Source organism: Mixophyes fleayi, chromosome 1 (assembly GCF_038048845.1).
Source record: "Mixophyes fleayi isolate aMixFle1 chromosome 1, aMixFle1.hap1, whole genome shotgun sequence".
In the NCBI taxonomy this organism is placed as follows: domain Eukaryota; kingdom Metazoa; phylum Chordata; class Amphibia; order Anura; family Limnodynastidae; genus Mixophyes; species Mixophyes fleayi.
Genome location: NC_134402.1, coordinates 298,162,239 through 298,182,265, shown reverse-complemented (window position 1 = coordinate 298,182,265; position 20,027 = coordinate 298,162,239). Strand labels below are relative to the sequence as shown.

Sequence of the window (20,027 nt, the reverse complement as noted above, 5' to 3'; positions counted from 1 at the left end):
AGTGCGTATACTTGCATTTCTATACTGACATTGACCTGCTTCCACACCAATACCGTGGGGATCTTGGTCGTAGTGTGGACAAAAAGTGAGGTTTACACAAAGTTTACCATGGCTAATCAATTCAGGGGACCTTGCCGATATGCTTAACATAAAAATCTGGCATGTCCCTGCGAGTCATTTTTGTCAGACCAAAAGTGTGCATATGTCCCATGTGGAGAGGAGAGTGTGAGTGCATGCCACTGCTAGAGGTCAGTTGACCATCCATATGTATGTCCCACTTTGAGCAGGAAGAGGAGGAGATTGCAGCTTTCCAGGCCTTTTTACATCAAATGGGGATAAGACACTGTCGCATTCATCTGCTGCTGAAAGTAAAGTGGGGACAGTGCAGCATGACAGAGCCCATCGGTGGCTCCGACTATAGCCTGGAGAGCAGTGGACATGAATATGGCCCTGACACTTCGGAGGAGAGTGGTTCAGACACCAGCGGTGATGCCCCACTGCCCGGCAGTGGAGCAAAGTGCACGTACCCAGAGATGAGTTCTATACAAGACCATTCTCGACCTGCTGGCAGAGTTGTTTTAAACTGAGAAAGTTGGAAAGACTGTGTAGTCTCTGTACAAACACTATCCAGAAACAGTTGATGGCTTCAAGGCGTATAACAAAAAGCAGTACTGTCCGTACTGTAAGAAGTCCCTTTCAAAAATAGCCCAGCATATGGAGCATGTTCACCGCAATGAGACTGAAGAAGCCTGGGCCATAAAATTCCCCAAGCACTCGAAAGAAAGGTGCATGCAATTGGTACATCTTTGCAAAAATCACAAAGCTCTTGAGCTACATGACCCCAGATGAAATCTTGCTCGAAATGACTGATGTATCATGCAGATGGGGCAGCATCTCTTCAACCAGGTCTGTTCAGATGTTGGCAGGCATGAGTACAACCGTCAGAAGCTTAGAGAAATGGGCAGGCTACTGTTATAGGCCAGAAGAACTACCCTTTTGGAGAGGATGAAAGACTTTACCATCTAATTTAACTTTCTGCACGTAGTAGACGCTATGAAGCAATACTATATTGCTACTGTGTCTTCGAAAAAGTCTGAATGAGTCAGACAGGCTAAGGACAACATCCACTCTATCATCTAAATTATATATACAAGATCACCGCCGCCCGGCAACTGCTAGAAGAACCATATCATCGGTGCAGCGTCTTTAATACTGTGAGCCTCACAATTAATTTCTACATCCTCAGTGTATGGGATCAAGCGTTAAGGTCTGATGATTTGAAGGATCTACAATTTGAGGTTTGGGGCTAGATTTACTAAGCTGCGGGTTTGAAAAAGTGGGGATGTTGCCTATAGCAACCAATCAGATTCTATCTTTCATTTTTTTAGTACCTTCTACAAAATGATAGCTAGAATCTGGTTGCTATAGGCAACATCCCCACTTTTTCAAACCTGCAGCTTAGTAAATCTAGCCCTTGGTCAATTTTTTTCCATTTTTGCGGATAAAGTGGCAGAACAGTGGCGTAGTGGTTAGCACTCCTGCCTCCCAGCACTGGGGTCATGAGTTCAATTCCCGACCATGGCCTTATCTGTGTGGAGTTTGTATGTTCTACCCGTGTTTGCGTGGGTTTCCTCCCACACTCCAAAAACATACTGGTAGGTTAATTTCCTGCTATCAAAATTAACCCTAGTCTCTCCCTCTTTGTCTCTCTCCCTGTCTGTCTGTGTGTGTCTATATTAGGGAATTTAGACTGTAAGCTCCAATGGGGCAGGGACTGTTGTGAATGAGTTCTCTGTACAGCGCTGCGTAATTGGTGGCGCTATATAAATAAATGATGATGATGATAAAGTGCACCATTAAGATTAACACAGAAACCAGTAGCTACTTGGTAACAATTGTTTATTACTCTTATCTGAAATTATATCTGGATTAGAGGCTGGATTGTTTTTAGTCTCTGGATCCAATATAATACTAACATTGAAGACTGTTTTATGCATTTTAATGTCTTTAATAATCAGCCAAGAAACGTGTCTTATACAATATATATGCTATACGTAACGACATGCAATAATCATTTAGTATATAGCATACTTACCTACTTTCTTCAGCTCTCTTCCGGGAGCCAGCCAGTGGAGGGGGGCGTGAGGGGGCGGGGCGGCCAAAATCGCGTCATTTCGGCCCCGCCCCCTGTGACGGCATGACGCAAATTGCGTCATTTGACAGCGGGGGCGGGGCTAAACGCCGCGATTCATCGGGAATCGCGGCGTTTGGGATCTAATTCTGCCCACTTCACTAGGAAGTGGGCACTTCCTAGTGAAGTGGGCAGAATTCGGGAGATTGCCACACTCGCCCGGGAGACTCTCGCAAAATGCGGGAGTCTCCCGGACATTCCGGGAGAGTTGGCAAGTATGGTATATAGATTAGTTGTTTTATTAACTGATTGATACCTTGTTAGTCCTTATTTATGTATATTAATTTATATGTTGTTTCCAATATAGATTTGTCTAAATAAGGGATTCATTATTTTTAGAGAAACTACTCTGCATCTAGCCGGTCTTTTTCAAAGTGAATCATTAGGAATAGTTATCAGCACTGTATTAGTTTTTTTGGTTGAATTATGATACAGTGCAAACCAGGCTACATTATGCCATTTATCTACCATGTTTACACTGCAGCGGGCTCCACAGGCATGTTCCAGTTCATAAAAAAAAAAAAAAACGTAAGGGTGTTTCTTTAATATAAACGCTACTGTGGGAAAAAATACATTAAAACAGAAATACCAATAAACTTTATACCTCATTTTAAATACAATATAAATAAGAAATGTAGTTAGTCACAAAACATCCGAGTAAGTTCCACGCGTGCTACCGCTGTCACTGGGCTAGAGAGGAATGTCCTCCCTTGCTTGGCGCCAAAACTCACACTGGTGCACCCATCCCTGCCACGCCCCCATCCGCTGAGTGTCCTATCAGCTCGGCCGCCGAGATCTTCCGGTGTACAGAGAGGAGAGACGAGAAGCATGTGTATGTATATATGAACGTATCGTATACCCGTATGTGTGGTTCTATGGCGCATAGTGACATCCGACTTTTGATGTATTCTGCAAAGTGACAGACTTTCAGGAATAGCTGTTTCATGTTTATTGCGTAATATAATCAGCTAAAAAAAGCTGGCTGGATTGCATCTGCTTCTGTAGTACTACATAGGTGGAGGATAATCTTTATTTTATAACCCAAATGTTTACGGAAAACAATCTCAGAGGTGTCACATTTCAATCATACTTGCCAACTCTCCCGGAATGTCCGGGAGACTCCCGCATTTTGCGAGAGTCTCCCGGACTCCCGGGCGAGTGTGGCAATCTCCCGAATTCTGCCCACTTCACTAGGAAGTGCCCACTTCCTAGTGAAGTGGGCAGAATTAGATCCCAAACGCCGCGATTCCCGATGAATCGCGGCGTTTAGCCCCGCCCCCCGCTGTCAAATGACGCAATTTGCGTCATGACGTCACAGGGGGCGGGGCCGAAATGACGCGATTTTGGCCGCCCCGCCCCCTCACGCCCCCCTCCACTGGCTGGCTCCCGGAAGAGAGCTGAAGAAAGTAGGTAAGTATGATTTCAATGCAAGACCTGGAATAAGGATATATGTAGTGTGAAGGATAAACCACCTATACCATTGAAAAAGTAACAAAACAGGTTCCCTGTAAATTCTGCAACTTATATAATGGCCGAATGAAGGCAGTAGAAGTGGCAGTATGTATACCAGCCCACTTCGAACATTGTGTGTACACACACGCACACATTAAATATATATATATATATATATATATATATATATATATATGCACTTATTTAACTGTACATTATATATATATATATATACACACACATACATATATATATACATACATATACACACATATACACAAACACATTTATCTACATACACACACGTTCAACGTCAAATTCTGCATCCTTATTAAGAATGTTATATTAGAGGTAGTGTCCAGGCTTCGGAAAAATATGGTCTTTCATTAAATGTGTGAAGTAGACCCAAAAGAGTTGTGTGTGTGTATATATATATATATATATATATATATATATATATATATATATATATATAATCTATATCTATATGAATAGAGCCACTCCCCAAGCTTTAATGTCTAACAGTGTATATGTGTCAGGCACAGAACCTTGAGTGCCGGATCTTCATCTTTAGCGGACTAAAAGGCCTATTTATGAAACCAAGAAGTGTGTTCAATCCTCGAAAAACGCCAGTTTTCAGGGATTAACCTTCTTATTTACGATCACAGCATCGCAGCAGATATGCTTTGCATATCTCTTCATTTTACTGAGCAGTCCCCCTAACGGTGTATGGGCACTGCTCAGTATCGCTATTTACTAAAGTTTGATAAAAAAAAAACATTTTTTACATTTTTTTTTAGCTGAAGCTGGCGTACATTATTATAATTGAAAAGATTCAATGCTGCCAGCTTTGCTCCGAAGAGCAGAGCTGGAGAGCGCATGTGTGGAGGGATCATATGATCCCTCCCTGTCGCTCATCGCTCTCTCTCTGCAACTGTATAGTGCAGAGATGTTTGTGCGCATGCCTGGGGTTTTCAGTCGGCGCATGTGCACTGGAGTGAGAAGAGGATCTCCGTGGATCGCATACGTCTTTGGAAGTGAAGAGGCAGTGGTAAGTATGTTTTCCACTTCACAGGAACAGCAGTTTTTCAGAACTGCTGTTCCTGTGTTGCTTTTTTCATAATTATGACAAATAGTTCAATCCTTATGAATGTGATAAGGATTGAAAACTATTTTTCATTTTATGCGGTGGTTGATAAATGTACCTCTAAGTGTGTGCAGTTTTGGGTACTCCTGCTCTTCATTGCCATATCATCTCCCTGAAGTCATCATTTTGAAAATAGGGGCTATTGTACATGTTTATGTTGGTAAGAAATTCTTCAAAGGTAGACTTATCCCTTAACCTGCATGAAAACCCATTCCTCTACACTTTTGATGAAATACCTCCACCACCCTAGCCACAGCCTCCATTTATTTTTGTCTCAGCCTACCGCTGGTAGATTGTCACACAGCTCCACCTTCCCTCCTGATCTGGCACTCCTACTGATTCGTCTGTAGTCACTAAACATCTATCTCACTTGCCAAATGGATAATGTTTCGCTGGCTCTTATTGCTCTGTATTTATCTTTTATTTCCTCTAGGGATTCATATTTTCCTGAAAAAATAATAGCCTTGCAAGCTCTTTAGTTTCTGAGCCTATTAACAACTTTTTTCACCAGTACCTAGGTTTTCATGCAAGCCAATATTTTCTGTCTTTTGTGCTATTTGGCAACACAAGAAGATGTATAATGTTTGGGGCAGTTGAGTAAAAGGCATGGCTGATGGGTGCCACGAGGATTTGACTCCCATGTATTAGCTGCCTGTTCAGAAAAATGGTACTGTACCTCATGAGGGTGGGTGATGAGGTTGGTTAATCATAAAGCAATCAGGAAGTTGTTAACTACGCAGTAATATTGGTGCAGAATGTATGAAGTTAAACTTTTTGTTTGTTTGTGTTCTTGTATTGGATTTAATTAAAATGCTTCTATATGTTCATGTTCTACATTTTATTTCTTTCTATATTTGTTTCCTATTTTGTTACATTGAAAGCTTGTCTTAGATTTTGTATGAACTGTAACTCTTTTTTGCTGTTTTACTAATTTCTTAATTAAATGAAATATAGGACTGATACCCATAACCAACATTATCTTCATGGATCATGTCTGATAATTACGGGGGTTTAGTTGTCCATTAAAACCAGAATAGTATATACCGTATTTTTCGCTCCATAAGACGCACTTTCCCCCCCCCCCAAAAAGTGGGGGAAAAAGTGTGTGCGTCTTATGGAGCGAATACTGCATGCCAGGAAGGAAGAAAATAAAACTTACATGTCCAGCGTGGAGAAGCGGGTCCCGGCCAGGTTGCAGATCCTCCTGAGCGTCCGTCCCCCTGCCTATCTGTGAGGACCTAGCTATCACATGGGACGTCCCATGCGATAGCTAGGTCCTCACAGATAGGCAGGGGGACGGACGCTCAGGAGGATCTGCAACCTGGCCGGGACCCGCTTCTCCACGCTGGACATGTAAGTTTTATTTTCTTCCTTCAGGAGGATACGCAGCGCTGAAGACACCTGAGGGAATAAGATAAGGCTATAGTGTTTGTGTGTGTGTGTGTGTGTGTGCTGGAGGCTATACTGTGTGTGTGCTGGAGGCTATACTGTGTGTGTGCTGGAGGCTATACTGTTTGTGTGTGTGTGTGTGTGCTGGAGGCTATAGTGTGTGTGTGTGCGCTGGAGGCTATAGTGTGTGTGTGCCAGTGTGCTAACATAGCATGTGTGTCTAAAAGTGGGGATCAGTGTGTTAATATAGTGTGTGTGTGTTGTTGAGTGTGAGTGAAGGGGCCAGTGTATTTTGTGTGAGTGAAGGGGCCAGTGTATGTTTTCCTTCTCTAAAACTAGGTGCGTCTTATAGTCAGGTGCATCTTATGGAGCGAAAAATACGGTACATTAGTGTTTAATTTTGGCAAAGCCTAGAGCCATTATGATTTTTTTTTTTCATCCCAAATCACCCATATTATAATTGTGAAGATTGCCTGCAATAGAGCAGCACAGTGGCTTAGTGGTTAGCACAGTTTAGATTCCCGAACTATGACCTTACCTTTTTGAAGTTTATATGTTCTCCCCGTGTTTGCGTGGGTTCCCCCCCCTCTCCAAAATCATACTAGTAGGTTTACTGTGGAACTGAAGGCACACAGGAAGCAGAACCAGAACTAGACCTCAGGAAAGGTGATCCAATACAGGAGCAGTGAAAGAGTCTTGCCTTAAATAGGCAGTATAATTACAATTCTGGTGAGAGAACTGAAAGCGCGTCCTGTTGCTTAGTAATAGATTCATGCTCAGTCTGACTGACAGAGCACCTGAAATTCATGTCCTGTTGCTAGGCGACAGGTGCCCGCTCTATGCCGATACCGATGCGCCGTGCTAGCTAAACAGTATCTGGGCAAAGGGGGTAGAGTCACTCGCTTAGCTCTTTGCGGTTGAAGTAGTGGTTGTGTGTTGGAGTCCGCAAAGGAAGGATAAAGAATACATGGTGCAGAATACACTGCACTCCTTCCTCCACTGATTGGATGTGCTGCATTAACTCCCTGTCTTGTGCAGATACGGTCACGTGATACGCAAGTCAGCTGCTAAGTTCGATCTTATTCTCTACTTTATAATAAAGCAGAGAATAAGTTGGATCAGGAACAGCTGACTGGGAGCAGCAGGCGAAGGCTTGCCAGGCCAATGCTGGCCCGTGGCCCACCCATTGCCCAGCACTGCAAGGTAGGACGACAAGGTAAATAAAAGACAGGTTTTTTTTCTCTCTGTGATGATGGCATGTCTTCACATGGGGAGAACAAGTCCCAGAAGCATTGTAAAATAATATACTGGATGAATCGTCCTACGCAGAAGACACGACCTTTAATTGTGACAGATTAGCTGCCAGATCCCCAGTTTCTCTGATTTAAATCTTCATCTGTGAACAATACTTTGTATGGTCTATGAACCCAAATGAGAATAAACTTCCACTACCAAAGATAAATTAATTCCTTGGGTGCAAACGGGTATGGGACCATTCCGGAATGCCTCCCAGCTGGCTCTTTAGAGGCCAAAAATAATCACTCTTAGACTTCAAAATGGAAAAAACTCAACAGTTCGTTAAAGCAATTAGTTCTCACTGCTAGTCATATGACTTCAGGGCATGGAAATGGTTGTTCCTCTTTGGTGACTGCTAGTAGCTTTCCATGTCAGAGATCTGGGTGCTCACCATCATCAGTTGGGGATATTGCATATCCTTTTCCGAGCTCTCTACAAAATTCATTTGTTGGATTCTTGTAGAACAGGTGCTCATAAATGTTTTCACTTGCCCATTCAAGGACTACTGAACATAATGGTCATCTTTCCTGTCCCGAATCATCAGAGCGGACATGGTTTAACTGAACAGTGCAGTTCTTTCTGACCTGAGTTGGATCTGAAGGCCCATCTGTCTATCTCACAGGGTGGTTTCCACACTGAGGTGATGGATGGATATTTCCCACCTAACGGTGGAGAGACTTCTCAGTTACAGTGTGGTAGTCACTATTGTCGCCATTTCCCTTGGTCTTTGAATTGTTTTCCGTACATCAGAGCACCCAGGGCAATTGTTTCTTCTGGAGTCATCATTACAGATAAGTGCTCTCGAACTCTGGGCCATCTACCCTTGATGCTGGTCTGGAGAACTTAGACACTGCTTCTTGTAAGCCAGGCAGTCAGTGCTACAGTGGTGACTTCTCTGAAAAATCAGTTACACAGATATAATTGATCTCTTAAACAATCAAGACCTCTTCTTGTTTCTATCATAGAGTTTGGAAAACCTTGTATGAGGTTTCCAGCCAAGGTGGATTAAGTTCTCTCAAGGTGTAGGTTTCTACCCACTTTGTGTTCTTTCTGCATCAGCAGCTGCTTTCAGACCATAGTCTTTTCACAAGGAATGGGCTATGTTCTGTTCTTTATCTCTTTGGAATCTGAACCTGGATCTGGAGGTCATGCACAGGGCTCCCTTTTAACCATTTTATTCTATTCCTTTGGTGTGACTGGATCACTTTTAAATAACTTTCTGTAAAAATATATTTAAGGCAAATAATGCAGGGCACTTATTTATGTAATTGCACGTGCACTTATTTTTTGATATTAAGTATATTGTGAGATAGTAAAATCGTTATTTCTGAGACCAGGGTAGAAAATCTGGTTTTCCTGTTGTAACCTTTCAAAAGCAAACACCTTATTTCTGATGTATATAGCTGATATAATGAGCCTTTGTTTAGAAAGTCTGCTGTGTATTGTGATGTGGGAAAATTACTTGTTAGAAGTTTAAACCTGTTTTTGGATGTATATTCTGCAACTGCTGGAACAATAAGGTCTAATGCTAATCAGGCCTTTTGATGTGTGAGGTTTAACTTGGAGACAGGAATGTTTAATTTAAAACGTGCTGCTATATTTTATGCGTCTCAAACAAAGATGCAGGATATCACAGCAAGATTTTTGAGAATTTCATAGGTAAGTATAATATTAGTGGCTTTGCAATACATGTAAATCCATGTTTGTGTAAATAGAGTACATCCTGATTCTAAAAATAGACTATTTCGGAACTGAATAAAAGATGAGCTTTGTGAGCATGTAATGTATCATTCTGATGTTCCATCTGACCGGACCACTGATACCTTAAATCAGTGGGACTGTCCTTGTCAGGACACTTGAGCAATAAACATCACTCTGCTTCAAAGACCTGCTTGACAACTTCTTCAATATTGCTGTAATCCTGTGACCTGCCGATTAGACCCTAAATCTAATCCGTTCTCTGGCTGATTCTGAGGTTTGGACCCAAGCTTTTCCAGTACCACCACTCTGCCTGCTACCTGCAGCTCTAGTCAGTGTGATAGTCCAGGGAGGATCCATCCACAGCAACCCGGATCCATATTAAGAGGTCTGGAGTTACCAGCCCAAATGTACCAGCACAGGAGTACACTAGCAGTGATAGTTACTGAGAAGGAATGTGGTTCTGAGCGCCACAAAGGAGTTCAGTGGTGGCAGCATTGTAAGCCTCTCCTACTGCGGCAGGAGGGCGCATTTGGGATAACGAAAGGGAACGGTGGCAAAGTAAGCCCAGCCAGTTCACTGCAACAACAGACAGGGTGGCATAGGTGGTCCATCCTGTCACACATGTGTTTTGCATATTTCTCCTAGCCAGTGTTTCGGGTAGTTGGATCTCTTTGCTGGCAGCTGTTTCCCATAGGTTTCCATATCTGGCTTTCAAAAAAACCTATGTGGCCAAAGGGTTATTTGGGTTTTCACATGAACCAGGAGCTAGTGGTATCAACCTTGTGCACTCTCGCTGGCAATTTTGAGGAGGCAGCACTTTACTCCTTACGTGTTGTTTGTTGGGGCAGATTTATCTGTCCAAAACTCAGGAGTTCTGTCAATTGAACAACTTCTTTGTTTTTTATGAGTGCCATAGGAAGGGAAATGATGCCTCCACTCAATCAATGACATTCTGTAGTAGGTCAGCAGTTTGACACACCTATATTTGGTGGAGGTTCCAGGTTTTCTGTAAGCTGACAAAAAACTTGACAGGATGCTTCATCTTTCTTAAGTGGTAAGTTATGTTGAGTTGGCAAACCAGGTTTGCAAGTCTGCTACCTGGTGGTTCTTGCTTACAGTCATGGCCAAAAGTTTTGAGAATGACACAATTATTGGTTTTCACAAAGTTTGCTCCTTCAGTGTTTTTAGACCTTTTTGTCAGATGTTGCTATGATATACTGAAGAAAAATGACAAGCATTTCATAAGTGTCAAAGTCTTTTATTGACAATTATATTAAGTTTATGCAAATAGTCAATATTTGCAGTGTTGACCCTTCTTTTTGAAGACCTCTTCAATTCGCCCTGACGTGCTGTCAATCAACTTCTGGGTCACATACTGACTGATGGACGCCCATTCTAGCCTAATCAGTGCATGGAGTTTGTCAGAATTTGTGGGTTTTTGTTTGTTCACCCACTTCTTGAGGATTAACCACAAGTTCTCAATGGGATTAAGGTCTGAGGAGTTTCTTGGCCATGGACCCAAAATTTCTATGTTTTAATCCGCGAGCCACTAAGTTATCTCTTTTGCCTTAGGGCAAGGTGCTCCATCATGCTGGAAAAGGCATTGTTCATCACCTAGCTGTTCTTGGATGGTTGGGAGCAGTTGCTCTTAGAAGATGTTTTGGTACCAATCTTTATTTATGGCCCACTCCCTTGGTTGAGAAGCAACCGCACACATGAATGGTCTCAGGATGCTTTACTGTTGGCATGACACAGGACTGATGGTAGCACTCACCTTACCTTTTCTAGACAAGCGTTTTTCCAAATGCCATTGATGACATTCTGAAAGGGGATTCATCAGAGAAAATGACTTTAGCCCAGTCCCCAGCAATGCAATCCCTGTACCTTTTTCAGAATATCAGTCTGTCACTGATGTTTTTCCTGGAGAGAAGTGGCTTCTTTGCTGGCCTTCTTGACACCAGGCCGTCCTCCAAAAGTCTTTGCTTCACTGTTCGTGCAGATGCACTCACACCTGCCAACTGCCATTCCTGAGCAAGCTCTGCTCTGGTGGTGCCTCGATCCTACAGCTGAATCAACTTTAGGAGATGGTCCTGGCGCTTGCTGGATGTTCTTGGGTGCTCTGAAGCCTTCTTTACAACTATTGAATCTCTCTCCTTGAAGTTCTTGATGATAAATGGTTGATTTAGGTGCAATTTTACTAGCAGCAACATCCTTGCCTGTGAAGCCCTTTTTGTGCAAAGCAATAATGACCACATGTTTCTCTGCAGATAACCATGGTTAACTGAGGAAGAACAATTATTTCAAGCACCACCCTCCTTTTAAAGCTTCCAGTCTGTTATTCTAACTCAATCAGCATGACAGAGTGATCTCCAGCCTTGTCCTCGTCAACATTCTCACCTGTGTTAACGAGGGAAACACTGACCTGATGTCAGCTTGTCCTTTTGTAGCAAGGCTGAAATGCAGTGGAAATGTTGTTTTGGGGATAAAGTTCATTGTCATGGCAAAGAGGAACTTTGAAATTAATTGCAATTCATCTGATCACTTTTCATGACATTCTGGACTATATGCAAACTGAGGCAGCAGAATTTGTGAAAAATAATATTTGTGTCATTCTCAAAACTTTTGGCCATGACTACATTTTCCAAATTTTACAAAGTGAACATTATCACTGCTGATAATTAGGTCCACTAGGTAGTTGTCAAATAATACCTGCTCACATATTGAGGGTGGCTTTGAGAAATCACACTACCTGTGTCCCCTCCCCTTACTGCCAAAGGAGAAGAGTGGATTTTTGTTTATTAAATCCCAGAGGCTGCAGGGAAACACTGAACAACCCACCAAGAAATGTATGTCTCTGCTTTACTCTGATTATACAAGGTTTGACATTGATTTAGGGCCCAAAAACAAAATTTACCCCTTCCTCTCTTTTGGTTTACCACCAAATGTATCCATGCACACAAATTCTCTGTGAAAAAGGTGGATTAGGAAAACAAATTTTGGGGAAGGAAATTGGTTTTCGGAAAAAAAAAGTTGAGGGATTTCTGGTTACCATTATTCTGTGTTACATTCACATATCATTAAACAAAAATAAGCAAAAATAGTTTAATATGTGCCACACACTCTTTTTTTGATCACTTTCCTCTGCACACTATTTGTAAAAGTATTAGATCCAATGCTATTTAGATGCAATAGCAGCTGTAGATCGCTATTTATTTCAGATAACTCTGTATATAATAGTTTTAATTTCAAGGGACATCTGATTTGGTTCTTCCCTGCACTGCCATTAGGATCCCCACCAAATATGGAATTCTTGATGACAGACATTCTGTTACCTGGCATATCCCACCACTTACTAAAGAAGTGCTTCACAAGTTTGCTTTAATTGTACTCTATGTACTTGCAGCCAAATGGGTCATGAGCTGAATTGCTTGGTTCCTACCACTCTTTGGTTGTTGCAAAAAGCCTGGGTCCACAGTAAATATATGTTGAGATAGTGACATCGAGCCACCATGTAAATGTGCTATGGCCGTTCAGGATCAGGTTAAACTAGTGAGTGCCAACCGCTGTTTCGGAATAAGTGCATTGTCATAATACAAGGCTGGATGTGTCATAACATTTTGGGGTAACATGAAAAACAGTAAATTGAAGCTTTATACAAATTAGCTGCAATTCATTGTGGTTGTCAAAGTCATTTAATCACAAATAGTTATTACAGTATTTTCATACTCCTTTGTTACAAAAATGAATTTTGAATTGTGTGTTGGCAGGTATGTCACAACACCAACAAAGGTAAGAACCACTGATGGATCTAACCACTTAGATTAGATTCAGTTATCTGTGTTCTATTTTGAATTGCCTAGCAGTTTATCTCAATATTTTTAACATTTACATTTTTGTATTATGTCTCATGTAGTTCTTTCTCCTTTCAGATGTCCAAAGTTCACATATAAAATGACTTGAGTTGTCAATTGTTCATCTCTATTGCTGCTTTTACCTACCTACACAAGAATGGCCAACAAACCAGTCTCTGAGCTAAACATTGAGACTTGGCTGAATAAAGCAGTTGGATGGGGTCACACAACCTCTTTGGAATCCCAGCAAGATATCTGCATTCACTTGCCTAAATTACAAGAGTTCCTGTTGCAGGTTTATGAAACTCTGAAACATATGGTAAGTAGCTTACTGAGAGAAATTAGCCTTTTTTTCAAAAGTACTGGCTGAGCATTAATCAGCACCCCAGATTTCGTCAAACCTTCAATCTCACAGTAGTTAGAAGACTTCGGTAGTTGACCTGGTGAAGGTATCTTTAACAAATAAGGTTTAAAATACACAGGTAATCTGTTTTCACCTTTCATGATTTGCTGAGTGCTGTTTCATTTCATTCTACTTGTTTAACATGAAAAATATCCTCAATCTGGTGAATATATTAGATATATTATTTTAGTTTGCGACCCATACCATTGAAAATGTTTTTTACCGAAAATGTTTGTTAATTTTTTATTACCGGAGTAGTCTAGACTACGGGTAATGCTAGTTTTCCATATATGGACCTCAACATTTTTCCCTATGGAGATAAGGTAATCTGTTCTCACCAGATTTCAGTGCTAACAATTAGTGATGGATCAATATAGAAAAACGTGGCATGTTTCCTTTCCCTACACTGATCTGTCACTTGGTGTGACAGTTGAAGCTCATCTCTATATGGAACGACGTTACCTATTTAGAGGTGCATTCCAGCCGCATTCTGACTGAACACACTGTAGATCGTCTGTATACATGCAAGGAGAAAATGCCTGCATTTAATATCTCTCATAGAGGTGAGTTAGTAAAGGCACCTGTAAGTATTTATCTGCTAGGGGTTAATTGAGGTCTGTAAGAGAGATTGGGGTGGGGGTGGGGGGGAGGGTGGAATGCATGCCTGAAGTTTTTTAAAACTGAGTTTTATAATATCAATAGTTGCATGTTTCTCTCATGTCTCTTGCTCATCCATGTCGACATGTAAATGTATTATTGATATAATTGAGTTATTTATATAGCGCTTACATATTATGCAGTGCTTTAGACAGAATATTAAATCATTCACACCATTCCCTGCCAAGTAGAGCTTACAATCGAAATTCTCTATCATACAAACACAAACTCATGGACACACACACAGAAGCCAATTAACCCACCATTATGTCTTTGGAAATTGGAAGGACATCTGAGCATTCAGTGGAAACTCATGCAAAAACGAGATGAAAATACTAAAGCCTATGTATTAATGTATATATTGTATGTATGCATAAATGAAAAAATCAACATAAGATGATCTTTCAGGCTTCAAATAGGTTTGATGCCTTTGAAAGGAACCACAAATTTAAACCATGTTTTTACCTCACAGGGATAATATCTTCTATTCCTTGCCAACCCAATTAGTCCCCAAATCTTATCATTTGGTAGGTCAAATTGCTAGCAGACAGCCAGTCCATGTATTTTAGGTTAATGTGGCTTGTTAATAGCAATAGTAAACAGCAGCATCGCTGGCTTGCTAACAATAACTGCTGCAACAGGGCAGTAACTATGATTTATCACAAGCTGTAATGAGCAGCCTATGCCATTTTGTGTTCTGTGTTGTTGCCTTGGTACAATTATTAGGTTTGCTCTCAGTGGCCTGTCTTTGTGCATGGCCCCAGCAAGTCTAGAGTGAGCAGTGCATGTAAAACAAAGATGTTATATTTATTGCAACAGCAGGAGATGGTTAGCAGGTTTTTTACATGTGCATTATCCCTGTTCAGCACCCACTTTAAAAGCTTATGATGTAGCTATAAATTGTATAAGCAGGTAGAGAACAACAAGCTATCACATTAAAAGGTCAAAAAAAGAAGAAATTATGTTGGAGGTCTATTACATTTTACTATGTTTCTCACTTTCTCCATAACATTGTTTCTCAATTAGTTCTGTACTGGCCATAAGCATAATTGTACAGATTTCGGTATTCTTTCAGAAGCAGTGATGTTGCAGTTCACTTCCTTATAATACTAAGATCTATGAAGGATCATGCTGTTGCTCTTTTATTGCCATTCTGATTAAAAATAGAGTATATGCGTATTTACTGTACCTTGTTTTTGCAGCTGTCTAATTCATTAAACTGACAAGCAGGTTAATATGGTGTAAATTGCTGGAAAAATACAGCTTATCAGATTTGATATATTGTATCTTTCAGCATTCGGTTTAATATTATTTTAATCATCAGAAAGAACTCAAAAACAATGGAACTGGTATAATCAGAGTATGATTTTGAAGTTGTTAGGTTGTACATACTGCAGAAAAAGCTGAATGTTTTTTTTGACAAAAAATGTATTGACGGACCAGAGGAGTTGTACGTTCAAATCAAATTAAACAGGAACTGGCACAGTCCTAGGGCTAGATTTACTAAGCTGCGGGTTTGAAAAAGTGGGGATGTTGCCTATAGCAACCAATCAGATTCTAGCTGTCATTTTGTAGAAGGTACTAAATAAATAAAAGCTAGAATCTGATTGGTTGCTACAGGCAACATCCCCACTTTTTCAAACCCGCAGCTTAGTAAATCTAGCCCCTAGAGTATGCTAAAACAGTAAACATTACAGTAGTGACAAAAGATAAACTGGTGAAGTTGTGCATTATCGAATTTATGAACCTAATTTTTGAGACAAAACAAAGAGGGTCAGGGAAGAGAAGATGTTTGGGGGCTCCCATTTTGATGTCGGGGGATGGAGGGGAGGGGTATTGACCTTGAAAATCAATACTTATAATACTTGATATTTTGGTCACCTATTTAAAAGGTCTCAAGCTGTAATGGATAGCCTAAGCCTCCCATACATCGCAAAATGATTTGGCAGAAATTTCAATGATGTAGATCATGAATTACATCTGATATACATGTCAAAGTTTATTCGTGGTTTACTGAAATTAGGGTAGTATCAAGCGTTTCCAATCGGCTGTTAACTGGTAGGTGGCAGCTAAGGTAATATGTCTGGTTTTTTTTTTCTGGTGGAGATAGGCCAAGGGAAATAGTGTTTCGGAGAGAAGTGAACAACCACTTGTAAGAGCGATCTTATTAGGTCCATTTTGGAGGAAACCAACCCCTCCAGCACGGGTCTGAAGTACTTGGATAGAGCTTGTATGTGTTTTCTGTTACTTTATTGCATATTGAACTCCTGGCTTTTCACCATTGCTGTCACAGAATTTCAAAGATGGCCGCTAACCAGTTTTAGCGCAACTGAACAGGGAGGCGCGGAGTCTAACATACACCCGGTATTCACCAAGGACCCTCCCAAGGGAGTTTGAGCTTAGCTGCAGAAGGTACGCAGGTCACAGTTCTCCAAGATAGTCACCGGTGTAGTAGGCAGGTAGTCCAGGTCAAAGCCAAACGAGCGGTGCGGTACACAGGAAGGTTACAGAGAGAAGTCAGGTCAAGCCAAATAGTCAAACCAGCTGGGCAGCGAGGTACCAAAACAAAACACAGGAGAATAGTAACAGGAAGCCGAGTCAGAACCGAAGAACACTGGATCAGAAGTTCAGGAAGCGCTGGAGCAGGAGTGAACCAATACTCTGGCACCCAAAATGTGTCAGAGGGTGCTCTATAAACCATAAGGTGCATCTTGATTGAGTTATGAAAGCTTGCGGTCAGACACCCTGACCACTGACAGGTGAGTAGAGATTGCGTCCCGCTGCCTAGCAACGGGACGCGACTGAACAGAGTATGCTCGCGCATTGCGTGTAAGGAACAAGGAACGTCCCGCTGCTAGGCAACGGGATGCGGCTTCCGAGAAGGTGCAGGCGTCCGTCTCCTGCACCAAGTGTCAGTGCGGAGACAGCGCCTGACAGTACCCTCCTCCCCTGCAGAAGAAGCATTGGAAATCGGATTCTTCAAGATTTTTGACAGCAGATTGGGGGCATGTAGGTCTTTCTTATCCACCCAGGACCTTTCTTCAGGGCCATAACACTTTCTGTGGACGAGGAACTGAGTCTTAACACAAATGGATCGGGATTTCAAGATGTGTTCAATCTCATATTCGTCGCCTAAGGCCATCTTGATGGGAGAAGACGGAGACTGAAGGTTGGAGAATTCATTAAGAACCAATGTTTTTAATAAGGAATTATGAAATGAATTATGCACACGAAGTGAAGGAGGTAGATGGAGCTTATAGGTAACCACATTAATAATATGAGAAATGCGGAAGGGCCCAATATATTGGGGGGGGGGGGGATTTAATTGAAGGTAGCTTGAGTTTTACGCTTGGACAGCCACACCTTGTCCCCAACGTGAAGAACTAGAATCTTCCTGCCGTTCCGAGGACTGCAAGAGTTTAGATCATACCTGAGTCCAAATCTTCGAAAGGTCACTGACCATCTCTTGAGCTGCAGGTACTGATGCACTGGGAACTTCTGAAAAGGTGGGAAGTATAGGATGTCTACCAAAGATAGTAAAGAAGGGAGATGTTCCAGATGATTCATGTTGATGGATATTATGTGAAAATTCTGCCCAAGCTAGATAATCACTCCAGGAGGATAGGTGATCAAAGCAATAACAAGAGGAATGTCTTCAAATCCTAGTTGACCCGCTCAGTCTGACCACCCAAATAGTATTGAAGCCATGACTATTGGGGAGGTCAGTAATAAAATCCATGCTGATTCTTGCCCAAGGTGAGTCTGGAACCAGGAGCGGAAGAAGAAGCCCGGCTGGTGGACGCCAGTGTGTCTTGTGATGTGCACATACTCCGCAAGCTGCAACATACTTGTGAACATCAGCACTCAAGGGCGGCCATCAATAGCTGCGAGACAAAAGAGCAATGGTCATCTTAACTCCATTATGACCAGCAAATCTGGAATAGTGAGCCCAAGCCAACAGTCTGGGACGGAGATGGTTCTCCACAAAAAAGTGTCCAAAAGGGGGTGTCTTAACTGAGGATTTAGTCAAGGCCAGAATCTTCAGATGACTGTCAAGAATGCGATGGATCAAAAGACCTGGAAAGTGCATCGGCCCTGGAATTTTTTGACCCAGCACGATAAGTCAGGATCAACTGGAATCTAGAAAAGAAAGTGACCAGCAGGCCTGCGCGCGGATTAAGGCACTAAGCAGATTCCAGATATGTGAGGTTCTTATGATCTGTGAATACCGTGATAGGATGGAGACCGCCTTCAAGCAGGTACCTCCATTCTTCTAAGGCTATCTTAATGGCCAGGAGCTCCTTGTCCCCAATGCTATAGTTGGCCTCACCGGGTAAAAATTTCTTGGAGAGAAAGCCACATGGAGAGAAGGTGTCAACAGAATTCTTCTGAGAGACAACTGCTTCCACACCCACCGAGGAAGCATCAACCTCTAGAAAGAATTGTTGTAGTTGGTCAGGCTGTCTCAAGACAGGAGCAGTGACGAAAGCTTCCTTAAGAACTTTGAAGGCCAAAACTGCCTCCTGAGGCCAGTTTTTGGCTAGTCCACCCTTATGGGTAAGTGACGTAATGGGCGAGATCAGCGAAGAGAAGTTTTTAATGCATTGCTGGTAATAGTTGCTGAATCCAATAAAACGCTAAGTATCCTTTAGGCCAGAGGGTTGAGGCCACATAAGGATAGATTCTACCTTTTTAGGATCCTTTTGAAGACCCATGCCGGAGATTATATACCCGAGGAAGGGGACCTGACGTTAATCAAAAAGTCACTTCTCCAATTTGCAATATAGATCATTGGTATGGAGGCAAGACAGAACTTCTATGATATGATCTCGTGGAGACGTGATGTTCTGGGAGAAGACCAAGATATCATCAAGGTAAACGACTACAGATTGATACAAATGAGCTCTGAAGATTTTGTTGATGAATTCTTGGAAAAACTAAGGGTGAATTACAAAGCCCAAAGGGCATCACAAGGTGCTCATAATGCCTGTCTCTCGTATTAAAGTCGGTTTTCCACTCGTCACCTTGGCGAATACGGATAAGATTATAGGTCCCTCTAAGATCCAGTTTGGTGAAAATCTGTGCTCCACTGATGCAATCAAAGAGTTCTGATATGAGGGGTCACTGGTAAAGTTTTTTCACCGTAATAGCATTCAGCTTCCGATAGCCAATACAGGGTCTAAGGGTACTGTCTTTGTTTTTGACAAAAAGAACCCTGCACCCTCCGGTGAAGAAGACTTGCGGATTAAACCACATTCAAGGTTCTCGGTGACGTATTCAGTCATGGCTTGAGTCTCAGGGAGAGATAGGGGAAAAACTCTGCCCCTAGGGATGCACTTGTTGGGTGCGTGGTCAATGGGGCAATCCCATGGACGATGAGGAGGCAGAAACTTAGCTGCAACTTTGCTGAATACATCTACACACTTGACATAGGCCTCAGGAAGAGCAGGCTGCGGAGTAATACAGCAGTCAATGTTGTTTGCAGGTGGACCCCCAAAAAATTACTTGGGCACGAGACCAATCAAACTGCGGATTGTGAGCTTTAATCCAGGGAATGGCCCAGAGTAACAGGATTGACGGACTGAGGAAGAATCAGGAAACTTATCCACTCAGAGTGAAGCGCTCCTACCACCAACCGTAAGGGACTGGTAATGCAGTCGATGGAACCGTTGCTGATACGATTACCGTGAATCGCGGTCAGTGCCAGAGGCTGTGGCAATGGAAGGATGAAGAGACGAAGCTTGGAAGCCAACCCAGCAGAAATGAAGTTCCCAGCGGATCCAGAGTCCACAAAAGCTGTCAATTGTTTGAGGCCGTCCGGAGAAAATAGCTTAATAGGCATCAGAAATTCAGAATCTCTCAAGGAGTAGGGAGTGAGGGACTTGGATCCTAGGACGACCGCCCTGTCATTGCCTAGGATGGGGCGTTTCCCGGCATCTT

The 20,027-nt window shown here is 42.1% G+C and overlaps 1 protein-coding gene across 3 annotated transcripts in view; it reads left to right on the top strand.

Moving 5' to 3' along the window:
• The first annotated feature begins 2,965 nt into the window (after positions 1–2,965).
• The window catches only part of FANCC (FA complementation group C), a 220,269-nt gene continuing 203,207 nt past the window's right edge, over positions 2,966–20,027 (top strand). For 2 of the 3 annotated variants that reach the window (XM_075211083.1, XM_075211081.1), the window contains exons 1-2: positions 2,966–3,023; positions 13,106–13,346. In XM_075211083.1, coding sequence (XP_075067184.1) covers positions 13,185–13,346 — 162 coding nt within the window. In that variant the 5' untranslated portion in view covers positions 2,966–3,023; positions 13,106–13,184. Of the gene's footprint in view, positions 3,024–3,499; positions 3,602–13,105; positions 13,347–20,027 lie in introns of those variants that run through there. The other variant, XM_075211082.1, reaches the window with a different exon arrangement.